Source organism: Caretta caretta, chromosome 6, assembly GCF_965140235.1.
Source record: "Caretta caretta isolate rCarCar2 chromosome 6, rCarCar1.hap1, whole genome shotgun sequence".
In the NCBI taxonomy this organism is placed as follows: domain Eukaryota; kingdom Metazoa; phylum Chordata; order Testudines; family Cheloniidae; genus Caretta; species Caretta caretta.
In genome coordinates, this window is record NC_134211.1 from 72,133,336 (window position 1) to 72,161,246 (window position 27,911).

Genomic DNA, 27,911 nt, shown 5'->3' on the forward strand with positions numbered 1-27,911 from the left:
ATGATGATGATGTCCCATTAGAAAACCTGTACTCAGAAGACTTGGAAAATATTTTTTCCTTCTGGTAAATATAACAGTTGAAAAGAGACTGGGACTGGGGACCCTTCAACATCAGAAATCCATGAAAGAGTGGTTGCATTACCTTGAAACCAGCAGCATAAATGAATGAATTGTATAGTGTGATAGATTTCATCTGAGCCTTGCCACTGCTGCGATTTCCTGTCTCTCTCATATTTCTTCACTTGTACTTCAGGCCCACACTGTTGATCTAGTTTGTCTGTGCAGTCATAGCACCCTCTACTGCTTCTGAGGCAATCTGCAGACAGACTGCAACTGATAATAGGTGCTGAAAAAGATCAATTCTCTAACATTTATTGACCCATAACTAGGGCCCTACCAAATTCACATTCCATTTTGGTCAATTTCACAGTCATAGGATTTTAAAAATCGTAAATTTCATGATTTCAGCTATTTAAATCTGAAATTTCATGGTGTTGTAATTGTAGGGGTCCTGACTCAAAAAGGAGTTGGGGGTGAGGGGTTGCAAGGCGTGTGTGTGTGGTGGTGGTGCGTTGGGTTCTGGTACTGCTAACCTTACTTCTGTGCTGCTGGCGGCGGCGGTGCTGCCTTCAGAGCTGTGCAGCTGGAGAATGGTGGCTGCTGGTTTGGAGCCCAGCTCTGAAGGCAGGGCCACCACCAGCAGTAGTGCAGAAGTAAGGATGGTATGGTATGGTATTGCCACCCTTATTTCCAGGCTGCTGCCTGAAGAGCTGGGCCCTCAGTCAGCAACCGCCGCTTTCCGGCCACCCTGCTTTGAAGGCAGCACAGAAGTAAGGGGGAAATACTGTGACCACCCCCTAAAATAACCTTGTGACCCCTCCTAGAACTCCCTTTTGGGTCAGGACCCCCAAATTTGAGAAATGATGGTCTCCACCATGAAATCTGTACAGTATAGGGTAAAAACACACAAAAGACCAGATTTCACGTGGGTGGGGAGGGAGACCAGATTTCACAGTCTGTGACGTGTTTTTCATGGGCACGAATTTGGTAGAGCCCTACCTATAACTCTCTAAGGCACTGTTGTGTAGTTTTTTTTCTCATGAGAACAGCTTGGATCATTTTACCATTAAAAAATTAAGTGCTGACCCTAGAGGAAACTTCATTTCTGGGTATGGGACTGTACACTCAGAGGTTTATCCATCTACTGAGCTAAAATATTTGGCATGCTTTTTTTCTTTTTCTTTCATGCATTGGTGAAGAATCATTTCCTCAGTATTCGTTCTGTCAGGCCCATGAAGAGCAAAAGACAAAGTTTGTCAGTATCTGAGCTTTGTTAGAAATATGAAAAAGCACTAGATCAAATTTCACTTCCTGCACAAAACCCTACAATTATAGCTGAACTGTGGAGGACTGACAGGAAATTTCCACTCTTCAGAATTTTGACCTTAGTCAAGAACTACAAGTATTATGGATGGAAAGTGCCCTTTCTCTCCACCCTAATACACTTTGTTTTCACTTAGCCTTTTATTGTACAAGGCTAAGAGTCTTATCCTTTTCATATTCTGAAGTTACATTTGTCATTCCCTGAAACTATAATCAGTCATTCTCAGACATAACCCAAAATCCTTTCCATAGCACTTCAGAGAAAGTGTCGTGTCAGGCAGGATTTTATGTCCTTTAGTGGCAATTAGCATTAGCTGGGGCACGTGGCTTGTTGGGGGAGGCTGAGGGAACTGGGCTTGTTTGGTCTGCAGAGGAGAAGAGTGAGGAGGGATTTGGTGGTAGCCTTGGGCTACCTGAGGAGGGGTTCCTGGGAGGATGGAGCTGGGCTGTTCTCAGGGGTGGCGGAGCAGGGAGTGGTGGTCTCAGGTTGCAGTGGGAGGAGTCTGGGTTGCATGTTGGGAGGAACTGTTTCACTAGGAGGGTGGTGGAGCACTGGAGTGGGTTACCTGGGGAGCTGGTGGGGGTCTCCATCCTTGGAGGTTTTTGGGGCCCGGCTTGACAAAGCCCTGGCTGGGATGATTTAGTTGGGGTTGGTCCTGCTTTGAGTAGGGGCTTGGTCCCTTCCAACCCTAATCTTCTATGAGAAAACCTGGATTTGTGCTGGAAATGGCCCACCTTGATTATCATACACATTGTAAGGAGAGTGATCACTTTAGATAAGCTATTACCAACAGGAGAGTGGTTTTGGGGGGAGAGAAAACCTTTTGTAGTGATAAACACTCATTTTTGTCATGGTCTGTGTGTATAAAAACATCTTCTGTATTTTCCACAGTATGCATCTGATGAAGTGAGCTGTAGCTCACGAAAGCTTATGCTCAAATAAACTGGTTAGTCTCTAAGGTGCCACAAGTACTCCTTTTCTTTATATGAATGCTTGTTTGTTGTTGTAGCTGTGTTGGTCCCAGGATATTACAGGGACAAGGTAGACTCTCTAATATAAATGTCTTATGTACTGGTCCATTCAGGAAGCTCTTTTTGATGAAACATTTATATGGAGAGTTCAGACTGGAAAGGAAATGGGTGCTAGCAGTGGGATCAGGGGAGAGCAGGGTTAGGAAAAACAGCATTGTGGGTAAGGCACAGAGAAGATTAAAATTGGAAATGAAAAAGATAAGTAGTATTCTTCAAGTTCCTGAATACATCTAGTGCTGCTCACTTGAGAAGCCAGAATGAGATGCCACCATTGTTGTTCAGTATTGGCACTGATCCCCTCATATTGTAAATATGAATGCACTTGCTCTACTGGGCTCCAGTCTGAACTGCCCTTCAGTGCAAAAATGCACCCAAGGCTTCTGCTAGTGTCCTTGGGCTTTGTTTAGCTCCCTTCACTGGAGAAAAAAATAAGTGGGGATAACTTGTGGTGCCAATGAGGGGTCACTCACAATACATTATGCAAACCTTTGTAACGTGAAAAGGAGTACTTGTGGCACCTTAGAGACTAACCAATTTATTTGAGCATAAGCTTTCGTGAGCTACAGCTCACTTCCCTGACAGCAGGATTGTCTGGCTATGTAGACTCTCTCCTCAGGCCCTACGCTACCAGCACTCCCAGCTACCTTCGAGACACCACTGACTTCCTGAGGAAACTACAATCCATCGGTGATCTTCCTGATAACACCATCCTGGCCACTATGGGTGTAGAAGCCCTCTACACCAACATTCCACACAAAGATGGACTACAAGCTGTCAAGAACACTATCCCCGATAATGTCACGGCTAACCTGGTGGCTGAACTTTGTGACTTTGTCCTTATCCATAACTATTTTACATTTGGGGACAATGTATACCTTCAGATCAACGGCACTGCTATGGGTACCCGCATGGCCCCACAGTATGCCAACATTTTTATGGCTGATTTAGAACAACGCTTCCTCAGCTCTCGTCCCCTAAAGCCCCTACTCTACTTGCGCTATATTGATGACATCTTCATCATCTGGACCCATGGAAAAGAAGCCCTTGAGGAATTCCACCATGATTTCAACAATTTCCATCCCACCATCAACCTCAGCCTTGTCCAGTCCATACAAGAGATCCACTTCCTGGACACTACAGTGCTAATAAACAATGGTCACATAAACACCACCCTATACCGGAAACCTACTGACCACTATTCCTACCTACATGCCTCCAGCTTTCACCCTGACCACACCACATGAACCATCGTCTACAGCCAAGCTCTGCGATACAACCGCATTTGCTCCAACCCCTCAGACAGAGACAAACACCTACAAGATCTCTATCAAGCATTCTTACAACTACAATACCCACCTGCGGAAGTGAAGAAACAGATTGATAGAGCCAGAAGAGTTCCCAGAAGTCACCTACTACAGGACAGGCCTAACAAAGAAAATAACAGAACACAACTAGCCGTCACCTTCAGCCCCCAACTAAAACCCCTCCAACGCATTATTAAGGATCTACAACCTATCCTGAAGGATGACCCAACACTCTCACAAATCTTGGGAGACAGGCCAGTCCTTGCCTACAGACAGCCCCCCAACCTGAAGCAAATACTCACCAACAACCACATACCACACAACAGAACCACTAACCCAGGAACCTATCCTTGCAACAAAGCCCGTTGCCAACTGTGCCTACATATCTATTCAGGGGACACCATCACAGGACCTAATAACATCAGCTACACTATCAGAGGCTCGTTCACCTGCACATCCACCAATGTGATATATGCCATCATGTGCCAGCAATGCCCCTCTGCCATGTACATTGGTCAAACTGGACAGTCTCTACGTAAAAGAATAAATGGACACAAATCAGATGTCAAGAATTATAACATTCATAAACCAGTCGGAGAACACTTCAATCTCTCTGGTCACGCGATTACAGACATGAAGGTCGCTATCTTAAAACAAAAAAACTTCAAATCCAGACCCCAGCAAGAAACTGCTGAATTGGAATTCATTTGCAAATTGGATACTATTAATTTAGGCTTAAATAGAGACTGGGAGTGGCTATTTCCCCTTGTTTTTTCCTACCCCCCCCACGTTCTGGTTAAACTTGGATTTATGCTGGAAATGGCCCACCTTGATTATCATACACATTGTAAGGAGAGTGATCACTTTAGATAAGCTATTACCAGCAGGAGAGTGGGGTGGGAGGAGGTATTGTTTCATGGTCTCTGTGTATATAATGTCTTCTGCAGTTTCCACAGTATGCATGCGATGAAGTGAGCTGTAGCTCACGAAAGCTTATGCTCAAATAAATTGGTTAGTCTCTAAGGTGCTACAAGTACTCCTTTTCTTTTTGCAAATACAGACTAACAAGGCTGTTACTCTGAAACCTTTGTAACATGATCATCCCTTTCCTTTCCTACATGTTTTCATCAGCAGTTAAAATAGTTAACAATGCTGCCATTTACATTGTCATTATGAAATGAAGTGGGGTAGTTCACACTTCTCAGAGCTTTTGTTTCAGGATGTTTGCAAACTCACATAACATTTCATTAGTTACACTTGACTCATGTAATCATTCTGAATGTGTTCTCCTCCCGACCATAAGAGATGTCTATGTCCCCCTTTGTCTCCCAACTCAAACCATGGATTCTGGACTGGGAATCAGAAGATCTACATTCAATTCCCAGCTCACTACAGACTTGCTGAGTGATGCTAGCCAAATCCCTCCATCTCCTCTGTGCCTCAGCTTCCCCAGTTGTCAAACGGGAATAATAATGGTTCCCTACATCAGAGGAGTGGTAGAAGGCTAAACTCACTGGAGGTTAATATGGATGCCGAGAATCTCAACTTACTTTAGTAAAGCTTATTAAAAATTGTGGGAAGTATACAATCCTTTATGCTTCAGAATATAACCCACCTCTACTTTATAGGGCTTAGAAACTTTCGGTAGGAAGAGGTTATGTCATAACTCAGAGGTGGGCAAACTACAGCCTGCAGGCCCCATCCGACCCTCAAGCTCCAGCTGGGGAGCAAGGTCTGGGGCTTGCCCTGCTCTAGCTGGGAAGCGGGGTTGGCAGTTGCTCCGCATGCGCATGCCACAGCTCCCTGTGGCTCCCAGAAGCAGCAGCATGTCCACCTCCTGCTCCTACATTTAGGGGCAGCCAGGGGGCTCCACACGCCACCCCCACAGCTCCCATTGGCCGTGAACTGTGGCCAATGGGAGCTGCAGGGGCAGTGCTTGCAAATGGAGCAGTGTGCAGAGCCACCTAGCTGTGCCTCTGCATAGGACCTGGAGGGGAGACAAGCTGCTGCTTCTGGGAGCTGCTTGAAGTAAGTACTGCCTGGAGCCTGCACCCTGAGATCCTCCTGTGCCCCAACTCCCTATCCTCATCCTGCTCTTCAAACCCCTAGGTCCCAGCCTGGAGCACCCTTCTACACCCCAAATCCCCCAGCCCCACCCCAGAGCCTGCACCCTCAGCCAGAGCCCTCACCCCCCGCACTCCAACCCTCTGCCGCAGCCCTGATCCCCCTCCTGCCCTCTGAATCCCTCAGTCCCAGCCTGGAGCACCCTCCTACATCCCAAATCCCTAGACCCATCCCAGAGCCTGCACTTCTAGCTGGCGCCCTCGCCGTCCCACCCCCCCCAACTCCCTACCCAGCCCAGAGACCACCTCCTGCCCCCAAACTCCTCATTTCTGGCCACACTCCAGACCCTGCACCCCCAGCCAGAGCCCTCACCCCCCCACACACCCCACCCGCAATTTTGTGAGCACTCATGGGCTGCCATGCAATTTCCATACCCCGATGTGGCCCTTGGGCCAAAAAGTTTGCCTACCCCGGTCACAACTGCTTATTTCCTGCACCCTTCTGTGAAGTATCTAGTATTAGAGAGTTGCCAGTTTTGGCTGGCTGTATTCCTGGGGATTTCATCACATGCCATACTCTTTAATTCCTGGAGACTCCAGGCCAATCCTAGAGGGTTGGCAACCCCTGGAGGGTTGGCAACCCGAAAGATTGAAGTGTTCTCTAACTGGTTTTTGAATGTTATAATTTTTGATGTCTGATTTGTGTCCATTTATTCTTTTACGTAGAGACTGTCCAGTTTGGCCAATGTACATGACAGAGGAGCATTGCTGGAGAACATTTCAATCTCTCTGGTCACTCAGTTACAGACCTAAAAGTGGCAATACTTCAACAAAAAAAACTTCAAAAACGGGCTCCAACAAGAGACTGCTGAATTGGAATTAATTTGCAAACTGGATGCAATTAACTTAGGCTTGAATAGAGACTGGGAGTGGATGGGTCATTACACAAAGTAAAACTATTTCCCCATGTTTATTTCCCCCACCCCCCACTGCTCCTCCGAGGTTCCTACCAACTGCTGGAAATGGCCCACCTTGATTATCACCACAAAAGGTTTTTTTTCTCTCGTGTTGGTAATAGCTCACCTTAGCTGATCACTCTGGTGACAGTGTGCGTGGTAACACCCCTTGTTTCATGTTCTCTGCGTATATAAAATCTCCCCACTGTATTTTCTACTGCATGCATCCGATGAAGTGAGCTGTAGCTCAGGAAAGCTTATGCTCAAATACATTGCTTAGTCTCTAAGGTGCCCCAAGTCCTCCTTTTCTTTTTGCGGACACAGACTAACAGGGCTGCTCCTCTGAAACCTGCAGATACACAGAGGCCAGCGAGCAGCGCCGACATCCCACAGGGGGGCGGCCCCAGCCCGTCCCCGCCAGGGGGCCCACACGCGGGCTCCCGCCCTGAGGCGCCCCGCCGCACAGCCCCCCCGCCCCCAGGCGCTCTCACGGCCGCGGCTGGCCGCCCCCCCTGTGGCGCGGGCAGCGTCGCTGGGGGCCTCTGGGAGCAGCTTCGCGGCCCCGCCCCGCGCTCGATGGTGCGAGCTCGGAGCGGCTCTTCCGGTTCCGGGGGCGGGCGAGCCCAGCGCGGGGCCGGCGCGATGGTGCTGCTGGAGAGCGAGCAGGTGCGGGGCAGGCCGCGGGGAGCCGCACCGGGCCCCCCTTCGGCCCCTGTCCGGAGCGGAGCCTCTCCCGTGCGGCGCGTACGGGCCCCCCCCGGGCTGGGGCGGCCGGGCCGGGCCGCTGAGGGGCCACCCGAGCACACTACTCGGGGCAAGGTGTCCCCTCCCCTGCCGATAAACCCCGGGGCCGGCAGGGCTCCGGGCCTCGCCTACACGCCCGGGGCTTCTCGGCGGCGTCTGGTTGCGGCCAGCTGGAGTCCAGTAGCGCTGCGGACCTGCTCTTAGTGTCCCTTTCCCCATCTGCGTGGTTGGTTGCTCCCCGGCATTGCACTCAGCAGGGACCAGTGCCAGTAGTGGGGTCGGCCTGACTTTCAGGTTCTCGTGTGGCAGCAAATTGCTGTTCTGCGTGATTTGCAAACGCTCGAGAAAGTCTAAACCAAGCTGAAATGCCTTCCTCTGGTTTTTAAAATATAAACTTTTATAAAAGAACATAGTACTGATAATAGGAATGCTACGAACGTCTGTGTTAGATTTTACAAAACGCTGTTGATAAAAACAGTGTTCCCAACAGGGCTACTTTAAATAGCTTAGCTCCCTCTGTCTTCTGGGTGAAGGAAGCTATATAAATGCTTTCTTCATACAACACCTGCACTGGTTTAACCCATGCAAATTCCGGGTATAAGTTGTTGGGAAGTATTGTGGTGTAAGAATGCTACTTTAATGAGACATCTGCTGTTAATTACATTGAGAATGGCAATATTTGCTACCTAGCAGAAAACTTTCCTGTCTGTTGCTCCCCCCACCCCCCTCAGCCTCCAGTGGTAGTTCTTAACCAGAGATGGGTCTCTTCTTTCATTTACAGTTCTTGACAGAACTAACAAGGCTTTTTCAAAAATGCAGAACCTCGGGGAGTGTTTACATAACGCTGAAAAAATGTAAGTATCAGTGCCTTTATAGTGGATTAAAGGAACACTGTCAGTTTAAATCAAAGTTCTTCTGTTCCTAATACCGTTATCATTAAATGAGAGTTTAAAAAATCCACTTGTTGCTATTTATGCTCCTTGTATAGTTTTTGCATTTCTCTCAGCTTAGGCAAAGAAAAGTCAAGTCGTTTCACTTTAAAATTGTTAGTGATGTGCTGTTTGAAATGTAAACGTTGCAATGAAATGTTGAACAGCTCTCATTGGAACTTTTTAAATAGAGATATTATGGAAATTTTATTCTCAGATTTATAAATGCTGTAGAGAGGAGGTGAACTGGGCCAGCAAAATAGCTCACTGTCTGTTCCTGAGGGGAGGCATATGCTCCCCTCAGGAACATCTTTGATATGGTGTCTTGATTTCAAATTGCTATACAAGCTAGGGGTATACAGGTTGTTGGTGGTGGCAGGCATCCTCTTGATGCACTGAGATTTTGGAAAAAACGTTTTAATAAAATCTGGATAAACAGATTATGACATGCCTTTGGTTTTCAACACAGATGATGGTCGAACAAAACCCATTCCACGTAAGGGCCATGTGGAAGGTTTTGAGCCTGCGGACAACAAATGTCTTCTGAGAGCAACAGATGGGAAGAAGAAGATTAGCACAGTGGTAAGTAGCAAATCTGGGTCAGAGAGAGCATGTAAACTCATTTGTTCCTGAAATAATTGGCTGCATCATTCAGGCTGAAGGCCAACTTTAGCTAATGTAACAATCTGGAATTTTTACATGTGGTGGATAAACCATCAGTGTCAGGTCTGAGAGCAGCCACAGCTTGGGCATATGAAGATAGTGTGGGCATTTGGATGCTGGAAATATGGGGCTCAGTGTTCCTGAGAGAGTTTGAATGTGCTGTGGGAGAACTTGAATGGATGTCACAAATGAATGAAAAGGAATCTGAAGAGAGTATGTTATGTTGAAAAACTAGCCAGGATAACTTAGTCTGTAATATAAACAGAAGTGAAAGGCACTGGAATAAGCAGACAATTAATTGGCTTTGGACTTCACATTGAGGATTTATTCTCTGTTTGAAAGTGTGTAGATTTGGAGAGGAAATGCTACCCTTTTACTGAGTGGTGACTTAAATTGGTGGTGGTAGGGGGGAGAATCGTCCTCCAAAAAACTAGATCTGTTACCAAGAGTACTTTCCTGTTATCCCTCCACACGTGGTCTCTCTAACTATTTTGATGCCAACTCTTCAGTGTGATCACTTGATCAGACATAAGTGCGGCTAGGTGGGACCTGGTGTTTAACTGACAGGCAAATGTCTATTGAAATTTTTAGTCCTGGGATAAAATGTTTCCAGTATTTCAGCTTAACGCCCAAATTTGCTTTTCACAGGTAAGCTCAAAGGAAGTAAATAAATTCCAGATGGTAAGTTTCCTATGTTCTCTTTTTTCATTCTTCTGTATTGTAAGGAAGAATATTCAATAATTTAAGATAAGCCATGGAAAGCTACAGATCATTCTCCCATCTCTAAATGGGTGGGTTGGTTAAATATTTAAAGTTATAGGACAGATGCTTACAACAAATGGAAGTATAGCTCCATATCTTGGTAAGTATATGGTCTCTCCATTTGCATGAAATTCTCCAAAGCATCTTATTTAACTCTTTTGTATCATTGTGGGGAAGAAAAGGGTGATTTCCTGATGAGTTTGAACATTCTGTAAAAAGGAGCTGTGTGGAGATATAGGTTATCTAAAATGGAGATTTTGTACAATTTTCATTTTTTACTGTAGTGCACTGCCTCTGAATATTTGGTCAATCTTAAAGGTGTTTATTTCATGATTGCAGGCCTATTCTAACCTGTTGAGAGCTAACATGGATGGCCTGAAGAAGAAAGACAAGAAAAGCAAAAATAAGAAAAGTAAAGCAACCCAGTGATGGAACAGAATGTCTTTCCATCATTGCAAGACTTGCATTCTAGTCTTCAAAGTCCATTTTTTCCTAAGTCAACGCTTTCTTTTGGCTGTAGAATACTGAGATGTGAACAATACTGGCACTTAAATAAAATGAAAATAAAAGGTGGTTTCTGTAGATTGTTTGGCAGGAATATTCACAAGATTAGACTGAAACCTCTTCGCTCTCAGCTGCCATGTTGTTACACAGGATGGTCAGTGTAAACTGTTTTGGGGGATGCAGTGGGTGGTCACAAGGGCAAAGAATAGATCTTAAGTAGTGAATGAAAGCCTAATTCTGTAGATAAGCCCCATGTAAACTAAGTAGGGAAGTTGAGAATTAGTGGGAACATTGCCTTTTTTTTTTCTATTAATTTAGCTTCTAGAAGTGATTGGAGGTTAAGAGGTCATGACAAAAAAAAAAAAAGCAAGTCCTAGAGCTTCACATGTTACAATTGCAATGACTGTTTTACTAAAAGTCTCATTCTTATGAATGTGTTCAGGGATTTGGTGCATCTTACTTTGAATGGTTATATTGTAAATATAGTATCTCTTGATGCTTTGTTGTGAAAAGGTAATGTTTACTTATTCCTATTAAACAATCAGAAGTGCATTTGGTGGAAATGACTACTGTAATTGTATTGGTCTTTAGTGAATGATTAGTCTGATCATACATTAGTCCATGTTTGCAGTGGGGATCCAAGCCACCAGTCACATAGGTCTTGTACTACTTACAAGTAGGGGATACAGGCGTTAGAACCCCTACTCCTGAACATACATAGTGACCTTTTGTACTTGTATAAATAGGTATGGAATTTTCTTGTAGCATTCTGTGCTGTCTATAATTTCTGTTCTAAACCACTAGTGGCCCCTCCCCAGGAGTAAGTGGAAGGTAATTCTTCTAGTCACTCTTTGCTGAAGGTAAAGGTTGATAGCAGCATGTAGGAGGGTCATACTCAGGGCCGGCTCCAGACACCAGCTTTCTAAGCAGGTGCTGGGGCAGCAGTCTGTGTCCCACGGCGGCAATTCGGTGGTGACTGCTTGGGGCAGCAAAATTGGTAGAGCCGCCCCTGGTCATACTAAGGCTGGCTATGTAATAAAGGGGCAGAGAGACAACAGCACGGGGAAGTTCATTTGAGTACAGGACTAAGATGGCATACCATAAGCAGCTTAAATAAAGGCACTGTATTTGTTGAAAATCTATCATCATGGATGGAAGGCACTTATACCTGTGCTAGGGTCAGTTAAACTCTCAGAATGGGGAGAGCTGCTGGACTTTTGTGTGGCAGAAACCCCTGCCCTCTCCTCCCCCCCAACAAAAGACAAAGTTAAGCAATCCTCTAAATAAAGTTGTACCTGTAATTATAAGGGGAACTGGTATGAATGTCTATATTATTATCCCACTTAGGAGCCCCAGTTGTGGACCAGAGCTTACAATCAAAGAAGTTAGGATTGCCTAAACCTAAGATCCTGTTCTCACTTAACATTGCTAACCTTTTGGGCTTGAATTTTCCATGTTGGGTTTCTGCTTGGACCGTCCTTTTTTTTGTTGTTTTTGGTGGGGGAAGTTACAGCTAACACAGTTTAGCTGTTTCAGAAACTGAGGTTTAGGAAAGAGTCTTAGTTTCTCAGTAGAACAGTTTTAGCACCTCCATAGTTTGGAGTAAGGACTTGAAATTTTGCAGGTGGTGGGGATCAGAGAGGTGTCTTTTAGTGTCCTGGAGAAATTTCACCCCACCTTGATTGGGTTATAGTAGGCCTGTCAAGCAATTAATCGTGCTGTTAAACAGTAATAGAATACCATTTATTTAAATATTTTTGGATGTTTTCTACATTTTCAAATATATTGATTTCACTTACAACATAAATATAAAGTGAGCACTGTATACTTTATATGGTTTTTGATTACAAATATTTGCAGTGTAAAAAACAAATTGTATTAGGTGAACTGAAAAATACTAGTACTGTAGTGCAATCTCTTTATCATGAAAGTTGAACTTAATGTAGAATTGGGAACAACAGCATACAAAAACAACCAATGTAAAACTTGAGCCTACAAGTCCATTCAGTTCTACTTCTTGTTCAGCCAATTGCTAAGACAAACAAGTTTGTTTACATTTATGGGAAATAATGCTGCCCTCTTATTTACAGTATCACTGGAAAGTGAGAACTGACGTTCGCATGGCACTTTTGTAGCCAGCATTGCAAGGTATTTACGTGCCAGTGATGCTAAACATTCGTATGCCCCTTCATGTTTCAGTCACAATTCCAGAGGACTTGCATTCATGCTGATAATGGGTTCTGCTCGATAGCAGTCCAAACTGATGCATGTTCGTTTTCATCATCTGAGTCAGATGCCACCAGCAAAGGTTGATTTTCTTTTTTGGTGGTTCGGGTTCTATAGTTTCTGCATTGGAGGGTTGCTCTTTTAAGACTTCTGAAAGCATGCTCCACACCTCGTCCCCCTCGAATTTTCGAGGGCACTTCAGATTCTTAAACCTTGGTTTGAGTGCTGTAGCTATCTTTAGAAGTGTCACATTGGTACCTACTTTGCATTTAGTCAATCTGCAGTGAAAGTGTTCTTAAAATGAACATGTGCTGGGTCATCATCCGAGACTGCTATAACATGAAATGTACGGCAGAATGAGGGTAAAACAGAGCAGGGGACATACAGTTTTCCCCCCAGGAGTTCAGTCACAAATTTAACACTTTTTTTTTTTTAACAAGCGTCATCAGCATGGAAGTATATCCTCTGGAATTGTGACTGAAGCACGAAGGGGCATATGAATGTTTAGCATCACTGACACGTAAATACCTTGTAATGCTGGCTACAAAAGTGCCATGTGAACGCCTCTTCTCGCTTTCCGGTGATACTGTAAATAAGAAGAGGGCAGCATTGTTTCCCATAAATGTAAACAAACTTGTTTGTCTTAGCGAGTGGCTGAACAAGTAGGACTGAGTGGACTTGTGGGCTCCAGTTTTGTGTTTTATTTTTGAATGCAGTTATTTTTTGTTCCCAATTCTACATATTGCAGTTCAACTTTCATGATAAAGAGATTGCACTACAGTACTTGTATTAGGTGAATTGAAAAATACTGTTTTTCAGTGCAAATATCCTGGCTACTATGGATGTAGAAGCCCTCTACACCAACATTCCACACAAAGATGGACTACAAGCCGTCAAGAACACTATCCCCGATAATGTCACGGCTAACCTGGTGGCTGAACTTTGTGACTTTGTCCTTACCCATAACTATTTCACATTTGGGGACAATGTATACCTTCAGATCAGCGGCACTGCTATGGGTACCCGCATGGCCCCACAGTATGCCAACATTTTTATGGCTGATTTAGAACAACGCTTCCTCAGCTCTCGTCCCCTAAAGCCCCTACTCTACATGCGCTATATTGATGACATCTTCATCATCTGGACCCATGGAAAAGAAGCCCTTGAGGAATTCCACCATGATTTCAACAATTTCCATCCCACCACCAACCTCAGCCTGGTCCAGTCCACACAAGAGATCCACTTCCTGGACACTACAGTGCTAATAAACAATGGCCACATAAACACCACCCTATACCGGAAACCTACTGACCGCTATTCCTACCTGCATGCCTCCAGCTTTCACCCTGACCACACCACACGATCCATCGTCTACAGCCAAGCTCTGCGATACAACCGCATTTGCTCCAACCCCTCAGACAGAGACAAACACCTACAAGATCTCTGTCAAGCTTTCTTACAACTACAATACCCACCTGCAGAAGTAAAGAAACAGATTGATAGAGCCAGAAGAGTTCCCAGAAGTTACCTACTACAGGACAGGCCTAACAAAGAAAATAACAGAACGCCACTAGCGGTCACCTTCAGCCCCCAACTAAAACCCCTCCAACGCATTATTAAGGATCTACAACCTATCCTAAAGGATGACCCAACACTCTCACAAGTCTTGGGAGACAGGCCAGTCCTTGCCTACAGACAGCCCCGCAACCTGAAGCAAATACTCACCAACAACCACATACCACACAACAGAACCACTAACCCAGGAACTTATCCTTGCAACAAAGCCCGTTGCCAATTGTGCCCACATATCTATTCAGGGGACACCATCACAGGGCCTAATAACATCAGCCACACTATCAGAGGCTCGTTCACCTGCACATCCACCAATGTGATATATGCCATCATGTGCCAGCAATGCCCCTCTGCCATGTACATTGGTCAAACTGGACAGTCTCTACGTAAAAGAATAAATGGACACAAATCAGATGTCAAGAATTATAACATTCATAAACCAGTCGGAGAACACTTCAATCTCTCTGGTCACGCAATCACAGACATGAAGGTCGCTATCTTAAAACAAAAAAACTTCAAATCCAGACTCCAGCGAGAAACTGCTGAATTGGAATTCATTTGCAAATTGGATACTATTAATTTAGGCTTAAATAGAGACTGGGAGTGGCTAAGTCATTATGCAAGGTAGCCTGTTTCCTCTTGTTTTTTCCTACCCCCCCCCCCCCCCCAGATGTTCTGGTTTAACTTGGATTTAAACCTGAAGAGTGGTCAGTTTAGATGAGCTATTACCAGCAGGAGAGTGAGTTTGTGTGTGTATGGGGGTGGGGGGGATGTGAGAAAACCTTGATCTATGCAGGAAATAGCCCGACTTGATTATGTAAAGAGTTGTCACTTTGGATGGGCTAGCACCAGCAGGAGAGTGAATTTGTGTGGGGGGGTGGAGGGTGAGAAAACCTGGATTTGTGCTGGAAATGGCCCACCTGTTGATCACTTTAGATAAGCTATTACCAGCAGGACAGTGGGGTGGGAGGAGGTATTGTTTCATATTCTCTGTGTGTATATAAAGTCTGCTGCAGTTTCCACGGTAAACATCTGATGAAGTGAGCTGTAGCTCACGAAAGCTCATGCTCAAATAAATTGGTTAGTCTCTAAGGTGCCACAAGTACTCCTTTTCTTTTTGCGAATACAGACTAACACGGCTGTTCCTCTGAAATGTGTACATTGCTCACTTTATATTTGCGTTGTAATTGAAATCAATTTGAAATCAATGTAGGAAAACATCCAAAATATCTAATACATTTCAATTGGTATTTAATTTAACAGTGCAATTACAACTGTGATAACTAGGGCTGTCAATTAATAAGCCTCTAAAAATCGCCAGTGGCCCATGCTTAGAGGCATGTGAGCAAAATTCCCTAAATATGCTGCTGTCTGTACTGAGTATGCTCTTGGCTAAGACTTGCCCTGAAACTGGTCCTCCCTGCAGCCAGATACCAGAACTGAGAGAAGAGGCTGTCACTGTGGCCATATAGAGGAAGAGCAAAGGGGGCAGGGGGAGTTAAGGTTGCTTATACCTTTACTTTTAAAAATAATTCCTAAAACTCTCTCTCCCTCTTCCCCCTGATTTTGTTTTCCCTCTGTCTTTAAGCTGTTGAGACACAACGGTATTTATTTTCAAAGCAAATGTGTCCTCCATTCCAAAAAGATCTGTTTTATATTAGTGTTGTAAAATTAATTCCTATTGATTCTTGATCCTTCACCATCTGAATATGCTATATAAGGGGATTGTAAGACCCCTTATTTTAAGATCACAGTTGAGTAAGAACATTCAGGGGGTTTTCATCCCATATACTGATGATTAATGCTATACATATTTGAAAAACACTGGCTCCTTAGCTTTTTAAAAAGAAATTTAAACTATTTGAAGTTATAGTACTATTCAGTAGGCTGTAGCAAGGTAGCTGCAAATTATAGACATTCTGGAACAGCTCTGCAGTTCTTTTGCTGAGTCAGTTTCACTTTCCCATCCATTTTCCTTGCTTAACATTGATACTGTGCAAGCAAATACTATTACAAGAAAAAAAGTTTACAAGTGTAAGGTATGTCTTTCAGTAACCTGACTGTGCATTAAGAAACATGACCCTTTAACATTTATTTTGAACTTTTTTAATGACACTTTTAATAAGTTTTACATATAAAAATGCAAAGTATGAAGCTGGCCACTACACACTAAAAAAATAAAGGCAGTAATTGCCTGAGTCTCTTTATATCACAGCTTACTGAAATTTCACGAAGTATATGTTCCTATATCAAAGGTCATAATGAATGTGCAACAATTATTTGATGGTTTTGGTTTCAGATTATGTATCTTTTGGTAGTCACATGCTATTTAAGCATCCCACCAACAGATGCCTCTTTAGAACTAAAACAGAATTTTGTAGTAGTCATCTCGATAAGAGTACAGGATAAGCACAGGAATTCTGTAGAGGAAAAAGGACAGTGTTAGAGTTTACCGCCAAGAGAACAGAGTAATTCATTCTAAACCCTCCAAAAATAGTAATTTCTAGAGACAACGTCTTAGAGTATGGCCTCTGAATTCTCTTAAGAGATTAGAGATGGGAAAGATCTTATTGTACATCATTAGTAAATCCTGCTGTAAATGCAGGATTGTTCTAAATATTTTTTCTTGCACTATGTCCACTTATTTTAAAAGGATCCAAGTAATGGTACTTCTATAATTTCCCTGAATACACATCACTGTCAAAGCTTTTCCTAAAATTTAGCCTAAATTTTTACTTCTAATTTCAACCCTTTCTTTATTATACCTCTTTTTGCTACCCTAAACAACAATTACCTCCATCCCTTAACATGTCCAGATGACTAAGACTTTGAATTCTAGAACAGAGAATTATTTAATTTTCTTCCACTTAGGCAGAATGGGGGAGAGATTTAACTTTGACCATACAAGGGACTGTCTTACATAGAACAATATGCACCATCATTGGGGACAGGTAGCATATAATTTATGGAGTGTCAGCACTTTAAAGAATACTGCCTCATGGAAACTGCTGAATATTTGTGAAAGGGTTAGTGTGTGTGTTGAAAAAACACCTGAACTTAAAAGGGCTAGGTTAGGATTGATAAAACTTCTCATTCTACAGTAGCTTAAACACTATTAAATTGGCTTTCAGTAGCAGTTAAGTGGCAAAGAATCAAGTTAGGAGCACCTCTACACAACTTTAATATAGTTAAGATTCTGCCTCAAATTTAGTTTTTTCTTCTCAGATAAAGTGGAGGTTGAGCGCAGAACTTTTAACAGAAGATCCTCTGGAAGTCTCCTACTAAAGGAGAGAGTGCAGTCACTGGGTTTTAGTATTCAAAGCTTTGTAAGCTGTTGAAGAATACTGGAATTGGTCTGCACTGTTAATGCATGATTGGTGTGTGTTTCATTGTTTTCTAAAGTGTTTGATATCTCCAGTAGTGAAAGGCACTATTATTAGAAAGTCAAATTCTAGTCCCATTGAATGGCTCACCAAAGTTAACTGAACACTGCTCTCATGGTGGAGGGGGAAGAGTGGCTCTCAACAAAATGCACAAAAAGTTATTTAACTTTGAAACATTCAATTCTTAAGAGAATGAAATGGTTAGCGAAAAGCTAAACCAGATTTTTTGAGTTCTGAATTATTTTTTTCATCTACAGATTTCTTTTCTGCATTTATGCTGAGGGTATTTTAAGAGTTTTACTATATATAAATGGAAAGAGTTTGTTTAAAAAGGTCCTTAGCCTGTTCAGCTACGCCAAATACCCACAGCTTCCACCAAAATCTGTGGGAGCCATGGATACTCAAGAGTTCTGAAGTCCAAGTCAGTCTGTCAGAAGGGAAATTCTGCACAACTGACATAAGAGAACAAAGATTCCCAGCTATCAGAACCCACATCTGTCTAAATCTGTTACTAGTTATGCTGCCAAAAGCCAAATGTGTAAATTACCCAGAGAGGAAAATGTGATGATTAAATGTGGGCTAACATCTCTCTCAATAATTTGCATATCCCACAGCTCAGTTACATACTTATTTATAGTTGTATACATTGTGGTGTTCAGCTGAACCTTAAGACTATACAAATGGAGACAAGAGGACCAGTCGAGTGTGTTCACCTTAAGATAAACAGGAGCAATTTTAGGAAATATTTATATGGAGTAAGACACTTTTCAGGAGGGTGCCTTCTTTGCCTTTCTCTAGAGAATATGTACAGCAGCCTATTTACCACAGTTCAAATCTGTGGAACAGCTCAATTGTTCCAATTACCGTAGGTGCTGCAACAAATATATTTACCTCTTTTCTATTTTGATACTGTAAATTTCATCACAAACAGCTTGTAGGTATCTCTGCTTTGGCAATCGTGACATCAGTTGTTTTACAGTCGTGTAAAAGGCTTGCTCATCTCCATCATACTGTAAGGAAAAAGGACGAGGAATTTTCGTATATATTACATTTCATTAGGAAAGAAAAACCGTGTCACTGTGGGGAGGGTTCACTTTTCTGAAGGTCATGCAGACAGAATAGCAATACTCTATTTCTTAACCTGCCAAAGAACTAGCTTCTTGAAACAAAATGCACAAAACTGCATGTACAACTGACTCTGTTATAAACAGAGATCTTTGTAAGGAGGCTGCTGGTGATCAGCTTCTCCCTCCTACAGTACGACAGCAGCAGCATGCTGGGAAGGCTGAAGTGGCCCACTTTTCCTCTGCAGAGTTATCACCATTGTAGAAACACTTGCATCCTCCTGTCCCACTCGTGTTCTTTCACATGTACATGCACCAGAGCATTCTTTGGTCCCCTCTGCCACAGGATGGGCTTTTTCCCTTCTGAACTGATATTAAAAAGCATATGTGATATGAACATAATTTTGAGGTTTCTTTGATTTCCAGTATTTTGGCTACTTAACGCAATTTTGTGGCTAATTTAACTTCCTATGAGCATCTTTACGTGAGCATTGCTTGATTTTATGTGTGTACTTTACACTCCTATTAACATTTATCAATTTCCTGACTCAAAAATAAGTTCCCCCAGTACCCTTCTTCAGGTGATATGCAAATTTACAAGAATCGTTGCAGTTCTCTAGTCTCACGAGCAGGTGGCACTACAGAATAAACACCCAGACCAGAGCATCAATTTAGCATGAGGCTCATGTGCTAGATTCAGCACAGCCAAAGTGCATTTTGCTGAAGCCTTTTGCATGTTCTGCTAATCAATTCTAACGCTACCCCAAGTAGGTACTGTTTGATGTGGTTTCATTTTCTAAGGCATCTACAGTATTTTGACAGATAGGCTCATTAAACATTTTAAAACACATTATTTCAATTACTGCCGCTCATGCATGTTTAAAAAACACCCAATTTTCAGAAGTTTATCTGATAACTAATTGCCAGAGGACTGCCACTGAGAGGTAGATATGAAAGACAAGTAGGGCTCCACCAGGGAGGTCCAGCTCCAACCCCCCCAAGCTGGTGAGAGAGAGGGGGTACTGATGGGATTTCTCTCAGGATGCTATCTCTAGACTGTGTTTAGGATCAATGTCTTTCATATTAACTTCTGTGTAGTAGATGTCTGCCAAATTTTAAGCCACCCCTTTCTCTCCCACTACTTCAGAGTCTTCTGACTTGTAGGGGAAGTCCACAGTACCATAATATATCCTCAACTCAACTTCCCAACAGCATTGAGGAATGGGGATAAGGTTTTTGCTTATTGACTCAGTTCCTCATCTTATGCTGTTTGGGTCACCCTCCCTCTCTAAGAACTCCATCACACACCTTTGCTGCGGTGCACTCCCATGCTACAGCAGAACAAAACTCACATTAAACACAGAGTTCTGAGCAGTAACCATAAAACTAATCAGAATCATGTTAATTTCAATGGCTGCTGCCTGGGAAACCCAAAAGCAGCCACAGCTCAAGACAGCACTGCTCTGTTCACATTCACCAGGGTATCTTCATGAACAAAGACTAAAAACCTTTTCTTTATTTAAAACGAAAGCTGAAATTCTGCAAAAATTGTTGACTAAGGACTCCACCAGCTCAAGAGGAAACGTTTCCTACTTGTGCATTTGGCAAATGGATTTTTCAAGGCTTATTCTAAACCCTTTCTGTCTGTACAGAATTTTTTAGCCTTTCTTAAACTCTTTAAAAGAAAAACTGGGTGAGAATTTCACCATTGACCTCAGTAAGGACAATTTCACCTCATTAACTTTAAACCTTTGAAAACCTACTATTAAATCCAGATTACATATACACAACTTACTCTAAATTGCTTACCTCTAGTGACAAGAAGTGTATTATAGTTTCTTTTGACAGATCTACCTGCAAAAATAGCAGGGCAAAGAGGTCAATGTCAAGGAATCAAATGTTACATAGTTTAACAAGTAAAAGTAACTTCTTTTTCCAGTTCTATTCCTGTCATCATTCTGGCCATGTGAAGATCTCTGTTCTCAAAAAAGGGGTCAACATTTAATCTCTAATTTATAAAGAAGTTTTGCAAACACATTTGGACTGCATCAGAATTTTAGGCATTTCCGAAGACAAGTTATGTTTGGCAGAGCTCATCTGTGTACATGGAAAGTCTTCCCTTAATTTCAAAAAAGGTAAACATGCTTATTTCTAAAGGGCACATAGGAAAGATACACTATAGTTAACCTCTTCAGAAAGTGTTGACAGGGAACCCAAAAAGTAACATTTAAATGTGCTTTATAGTGATAAGCTGCAGCAACAAATTACTATTAAATCCACCACCACACAGGAGTTAGAGGTGCAAGTAGTTAAAATGTCAACATTTTACTATATGTAGCAGTCTCAATTCATACAGCAGGAAGCATTTCTCAATATACTAGCTAAACATTGTGTGGGTTTTATTTTACAATAAATTTCAAAATTTGGTTACAATTGCCAATTCTAAAATTTGAGATTATGGCTGGTGACAGCTACCTTGCTAGCAATTAACATTAAAGACTCGAATGACCAAGCATTTGCATTTCATTTAGGCGTCAGCAAACAGACTTACAGCTAAAATTTCAATCTCACTGGTTTTCTGTTGCAGATTAGTAATGAACGTCTGGAGTCTTGTTTGTACCTGCAAATTAAAATTAATAGTGGATAAAAGTTGTATACAAATTTCTCCTGTTTCACAGAAGTTGGGAACCTTTGTATTCTGTTTCAAGAAACATAACATTTAATTCTCGATAATTAACTTTGATATTCCAGACAGTCAATTGTTAACGAGGAATATGTGGGCATCTTATATTAATGTCAGGAGAATGAGCACAGGGCTCATGCCCACTTATGAAGTATTTTTGCCAGTTATGAGTATAGTGGTAGGAGAGATGATATTAGGACTGAGGTTAGGCAGAATTAACACATGATTATGAATTTCCCTAGACAGAGTCAAAGTTATGTGTTCATGGGCACTAGTGGAGGCCACCTTTCACAAAGATAAGAGAAGACACCACTTTAATCAGAGACTGGCAGTAGAATCACAGAAGGCAGTCCTAGAATACACTGTAGCTCCTCTGCAGTTCAGAGGAGATGGCTGCATTTTGGGCAATAGTATATTGAACTGCTGGTGCATTCAGTCCCATTGCATTACACTGCTGTCTCAGATGAGAATTCAGCATTCTTGCATAAAAAATGGGTTTTGCTGCTATGGAAAGAAAGTTAGATCCCATCATACAATCCAAATATTTTGGAAGCCAGTAAATCCTGAATTTTCTATCCTCTTTGGATTGGAGCCTATTCTTTTTTTTCTTATGTTTGGTACATTGTTAGCATCCAAGTGAGGAAAACTCCATCTCTCTTTCATACAGTGGTCTAACATTAAACCACTAAACATTCTGTTTTAGGCAAAGTGGGACACTGTTTGTATGCACCATGTTGGAAAACTTTTGCTTGCACCGCCGAGCTTGAGGACATAATGAAACATTAGACTACAGCGGGCATACATTTGAGTCCACTGCATACACATTAAATACAAAATCTATGTTTAACTTGTAACTTTAACATTTTCTTAAGCACTCAAAAGTCAGGAAGTGCCAGAATTAGGGTTCCCCATAGAGTCTTCACTGAGATCTCCTGTACACACGCATTATGAGAGCCTTGCCCCAAATCATGTGGGAAGTCTGTGTTAGAGCCAAGAACTGGTCTCCCTGGGTCTCATTTCAATGCTTTACACCCATGGAAAAATCCATTTTCCTCTTCTTGTAACCCTTTGCCTCATTCACTGTCCATTCTGCAGACTAAACAAGGCACAGATCCTGCAGGACAAACCATCTGTGATCATGATATTACAGCTACATGCAGGCAGAAAAAAAAATTCAAACCAAAACTGAAAGAAAAAAGAACGACGTATACCTGAGTTTCGTAACGCCGTCTGACACTGGCAGGCAATTTTTCAGGAGCTATAACACTCACATTTGGCACTACAGAAGTTCCATGTGGTTCGAATAAACCTAAAATGCAAACAGTTTGAGAATGTATTCTTTCTTCACATAAACAAGCATGATATATCCTGTTTTAAACAAAATTAACCCCCACTAATCTTAATGAGTCAAGACTTATTTACTACTCTGATCTGTGCTATTGAAGCAATTGTGTAATTTTTGTGGCTGCAATTTAAAGGGACTCATCCTGCAAAATCTTCTGATTCTTAAACCAACAGAAAAAAACAGGATGGAACCTGGTTGAGTGTGTCCTTCATTAGCTTTCTGCACTGTCCGCATTATAGGTCACATCACTTTGCAGCAAGATAGCCACTTCCAGCTAAAGAATCAGAAATGTCTACTGTAAACAAAGTTTTAGTTTATTCAGTCAGTCCTCTGTGCCTTGTGAACATTTTGACTGGTGGGCCAAGCAAAATGGTTGCATGTTCCTTGTAAGTTTATTATAAAATGACTTCTGCATTTTATAGGAAAATGTAATTTAAACTTTTCAAATTTTAGACACAGCATTTGAGATTAGAAAAAAATCACTCTAGCCAGATAAAAGTTGTACGGAAAGACATTTGTGGTTTGTTTATAGTGATTCTTGTAATGTGATTAAAATATATACTACTTTATTGCAAAGAATGTTTATTGTATACAAAAACAGTCAATTTTAGCCTAGAATTAGTGATTATATACCTGAAGTATTAGCAAATGATCCTTTTAGATTTTGTACTGAGAGATTATCTGAAGTTTCTCTAAAAGCAAGCAAACAAAAACAGTTATAAAAATAGACACATAATAATGTAAAAGCAGTGCAGTAATGGAAGCAACTGTTAGCAAACTTTCACATACAAAGGTATTCTGTATTCTTTTCACACCAATTAGCTGAAAACAATGTAATGGAGATTTTCAGCATACAAATATTTCCAAATTAAATCCTGTATTTTTGATTAGTTAAGACATGCCAACATACAATTAAACTTGTTAATTAAAAAAAAAAACTGTCTTCAGCAATCATAAGTAAATAGCAAAACTTTCCTTGCTACTTTTCACTTAATTGTAAATGGGAAATATTTTAGACACCAGGTTTCTCAATCATATAATGTTGCTTCTGTGACATAACAGTCATATTAACTTCAGTAAATGAATGTCAAACAGGGAAAATAGTTGGACTTCATGGCCTGATCAAGCAGGAGGAGATGAGTAGCAGGGGAAAGGAAGAGCTTTTCTTGCAAATCAAATTGTTAAAAAAACACCCACATAGCTGGACTTTTCTTCAAATGCGTCCTAGTATGGAAATTTCCTATTACAGAGCTACATTTTGCAAAGCTATTCAAGAATAATACTGAAGGCCAATCTTTTGATAATTGCATGTACATCCGTGATAGTATAAAAGTAAAGACCTGATTATTCAGTCTGCGTTTCTACTTTCACACGCTCATGTGCATACTTGAATGATTCTAATAAATGCAAGAATTTTACTGTAAGCTTTTTGGGGCAGGGAACTCTTTTGTTCTGTGTTTGTATGGCACCGAGCACAATAAGGTCCTGGTCCACAAGAGGGGCTCATGGGTGCTACTGCGATACAATTAGTAAGTAGTATCAAAGTTCAGGCAGGTATGCTCACATGTTGCAAGTTAGAACAATTTTGCTCACATAGAAGCCCAGCTGAAAATCTGGCCCTAAATCTGTAAAGGAGTAGGAAGAATACTTCAAAATGTTACTTTCAGTTGCCTTTGGCAAATCTCAAGACATAACAGAAGTCATACCATCAAATTATTTTCCTTCTTTTTCAAAAAGGAATTTGGCAAATCTCTCTCAATGGTAATTTTAATTAAAAATCAATTTAATAGAAACCTCAACTGAAGTCTTATTTTGAAAGACTATATTTAATTTGATTTATGAAATGACCTTTAATTTGACTACTCCTGTTCACTATTTATGCAGCTACCTGTTACTTCTTTCATCACAGACTTTAGTCTTCAGTTTCTGGGCCAGGTGTTCTATTAGATCAGACTCTACAATCCTTTTCTCCGTCTGCCGTTCCTTCTCGAAGGATTTCACCTACCAAATGGTAATTTAACATTTTAATGAGTTTAATGAGACTGCTAAATCTAAAAATCTACATAAATATACTGTGGAAACAAAGAAAAGTAAGTTTGAATAGGCTCATCACCTATTACAGATGCAATTAGACAGACTATCAGTTCATCTGATCACTGGCCAATTAAACCCCCTGGCATGGCTGATTAGATTTCTACAACCAAATAACTAATAATTTTTTTTGCATTTTCACTGCTTAGGTTTGGCCACTTGCACTTGTTAATATAGTTTAATATAGTTAAAAAGTAATAGTAGAGAAGTGGGGCAGAGTATAAAACAACAATTTAGACAATCAAAATCTCAGTTAAACACAGTGTTTTCTCTCTCTCTGTTTTAAATTAAAGGATTAATTTGGAATGTGGTTGTCTTTCACTGAATTTGCAGAGAGGTAACTCTCCAGCATTTGAACCTACACATATTTGGTCAGTCTTTATTTTATTAATTATGAAAAGACTAATTAAACTAGAGAATCGCTATGCCATTTAATATATTGACATGCTCTTTGTATTTCTGCTCTAACGTAACAAAATACCATCACTAAGTTTTAAAAGATTAAATGCATTTTTTTCATTGTATCTTTAATGCCTAGATACATCACTCTGTGATCAAATAATTGTCAAGATCAACTTGTTCTTACAGTTAGTGTAAGAGGAAGATTGATAATTGAAGTAAGTGAAATGTACCTTGATGTTATACATTATAGCTATGTTATACAACCATGCCATATAGGGGCAAATGATTTTAACAGATCACTGTTTTTTTATGAAAATGAATAAAAAGTAGCAGCAAAGATAATGGCCCAGAATCAGTGACAGCTTTGGGCACCAAAACCCTCTGCTTATGCACAGAAGTGATACATTACAGACAGCGGCAATTCAAGCTTCCTCACAATAACGCCTTTGCACATCAACCCTGACCTGGAGAGACAAATAGAAACGGTGGGTCATAGTTCTATGTCTATTCAAACATTGTCTATTTTGCCAGCTGCCAATAAGGCTACAGTTTTCTTGGTATTTGTTTTGTAATGTAAACAACTGCCCAGTTGGAAGAAGCCAGAGACCACCAATTCATTTCACAATGTCACCAAACAGCCATTACATAGTGGTAACACTTGGTCACTACCTTTTAAAAAAATACACAAATACATCTTAGATGAGACTCAATCTAAGATACCAGGTTTGTATCTAAGCTACCAGATTCTTTTTTTCCCCCCAAATAAAAGAGGAGGGAGACTGGGCCTGGTAAAAAACTAGCAAGATGGGTCTGCTGTGCATCTACTATCCATTCTTCAGAGTAATTTTGAACTACTTATTAACTCTGAAACTGTACTGAGCTGAAATGCCAACTATTAAATTATAGAGCACTTTCCCCAGAAAATATTGTATTAGCTCTAAAAAAACACATAGAAGACCAGATTATTCATCTGAAGTATTTACAAAAATTCTCCCCAACCCCACCTTTACCTTTACATGACTTCCTTCTTTCTCAGAGACAAGAGCCACATATGTGATCCCAGAACATTTGCAATACTCTTGCAGTTCTTCTTGGGACTAAAACAAGAAAAAGTAATAGTAGAGAAGTGGGGCAGAGTATAAAACAACAATTTAGACAATCAAAATCTCAATTAAAAGTTGACTGGAAATACATATATAATGTACTTATTGACCTTCTGAGTAATGAAAAACTTTGTACATCAGTCCAGGAAGAACAATCTCCTTGTGGATTTATTTTCATGTTTCAAAGCGTATAACTCACTAAAGTGTTTCACCAAGATTTAGAAGTAGAAGCTGGATATTTGTGTCCTTTGCATCTATTAGCAAGAATGGGCTATTCTTCTAGTGTTTGTAACTTTCATTACGAGCCCCACTCCTGGACGGAGATCTGCCTGAATGGATCCCTGTCCTTGTGTGGAGCTCCACTGACTTCAGCTGGGCTTTGCACAGGGTGTCCGTCTGTGCAGTTTTCAGTGAAGAATCAGGGCAAATGCTTGCTGTACTGACATAAAAGGTTGTCAGCATTAGTTGTCGAGGAAGAAAACTGTCCAAGGTTAAGTGCAATCAAGAGCTTGCAACTTGCCATCTCTGAATAGCCTCAAGGAGGCCAGCAAGGGCCAATGTACACACAGGAAAAAACAAGTTACTTGAAGGGTATTAAACACCAGTTATACAATGCACTTCAACAGCATACAGCCAGATGCAGAGAAAAAGTAGGGAAACAGTGGACAATACTAAGGCAATAGAATACCATAATGTCAGCAAGGCAGCTAAGTGACTCAGAACTCTATGCTGTGGGGCATTCTGAGTGTGCAGAAGCACAGTTCACTACATTTGAGAGAATGGGCAATTCCACGGCATTTTCTTTGACATTCACCATTTAGCATATATATATCTAAATAAACTGAACCAGATTGGCAAACTGTCCAGAGGGCTGTAAGGTGGGTAAGTACTTTGTTTATTGTCCCATAATCTATCTGTGCTGGGTACCTACTGTTTGGTTTGGGCTCACTGGGAGGGAATGAGAAGTCAGTCCTTAAGTAGCATTTCCAGGAATCTTGCAGCACTGGATATTCTTAAAGACTAACGCTGTGGTGACACTTCCAGAAGGAATGTTTTAGGTCAGTAATCCAACCATAGTGCCTATAGTCCCTGGAGTAACAGCTTCGTTATGCCACTGTAGTGGCCACTACAGTGCAGAATATGCTCCTGCCTCACAGCCACGTTAGCCCGTCCCTTCCCACTTCTAAATACATGAAAACTCCTCCTGCAAAAGCTGTTTTTCATTATGGCCACTACTGGCCCCATATTTAGAACCTTTCCATTTCCTCCTATGAATGACTCCCTCTGTTTTATTCATTTTTGGGGGGTAAAAGTATACTTTCTTTTTATATTTTTGATGTATGTTGGTAAAATACATTTTTGGGAAAGATTTATGTCAAATACTTGTCCAGGATCTCCATAATCTTAGGTGCTTTTCAATAAAGCTGTCATCCCATGGAAGCAGCATAACCCAGTGGATATGGCACTGGATTTGGAATCAGGAGACTTGGTTCTTCTCTCACAGTTGGCCCTGACTCAGGACATATCCAAAGCCCCATGAATTCAGTAAGAGTCTTTCCAATGGCTTCAGTGGGCTCTGTATAATGCCCTCAGTGAGTAACCATGGGCACGTCACCTAACCTGTCTGTGCTGTAAAATGAAGATTATGATGCTTATTCACATTGTAAAGAGCTACAGAGGAAAAATAGTATAAAAGCAAATG

The 27,911-nt window shown here is 41.4% G+C and overlaps 2 protein-coding genes across 2 annotated transcripts in view; one reads left to right on the forward strand and one right to left on the reverse strand.

Annotated features, from left to right (window-relative positions):
- The first annotated feature begins 7,256 nt into the window (after window positions 1-7,256).
- Window positions 7,257-10,892, forward strand: SRP14 (signal recognition particle 14). Its single transcript, XM_048854969.2, has 5 exons — window positions 7,257-7,404; window positions 8,264-8,336; window positions 8,881-8,993; window positions 9,723-9,755; window positions 10,176-10,892. Exons 1-5 carry the CDS (start codon window positions 7,315-7,317, stop codon window positions 10,263-10,265), a joined length of 399 nt encoding a protein of 132 aa, XP_048710926.1. The 5' UTR covers window positions 7,257-7,314; the 3' UTR covers window positions 10,266-10,892.
- Window positions 10,893-16,228: 5,336 nt separating this feature from the next.
- The window catches only part of EIF2AK4 (eukaryotic translation initiation factor 2 alpha kinase 4), a 74,548-nt gene continuing 62,865 nt past the window's right edge, over window positions 16,229-27,911 (reverse strand). The window contains exons 32-39 of the mRNA XM_048853578.2: window positions 26,117-26,203; window positions 24,502-24,614; window positions 23,247-23,305; window positions 22,480-22,577; window positions 21,137-21,205; window positions 20,395-20,439; window positions 18,413-18,531; window positions 16,229-16,558 (exon numbers count right to left, since the gene is read on the reverse strand). Coding sequence (XP_048709535.1) covers window positions 16,501-16,558; window positions 18,413-18,531; window positions 20,395-20,439; window positions 21,137-21,205; window positions 22,480-22,577; window positions 23,247-23,305; window positions 24,502-24,614; window positions 26,117-26,203 — 648 coding nt within the window. The 3' untranslated portion in view covers window positions 16,229-16,500. The remainder of the gene's footprint in view (window positions 16,559-18,412; window positions 18,532-20,394; window positions 20,440-21,136; window positions 21,206-22,479; window positions 22,578-23,246; window positions 23,306-24,501; window positions 24,615-26,116; window positions 26,204-27,911) is intronic.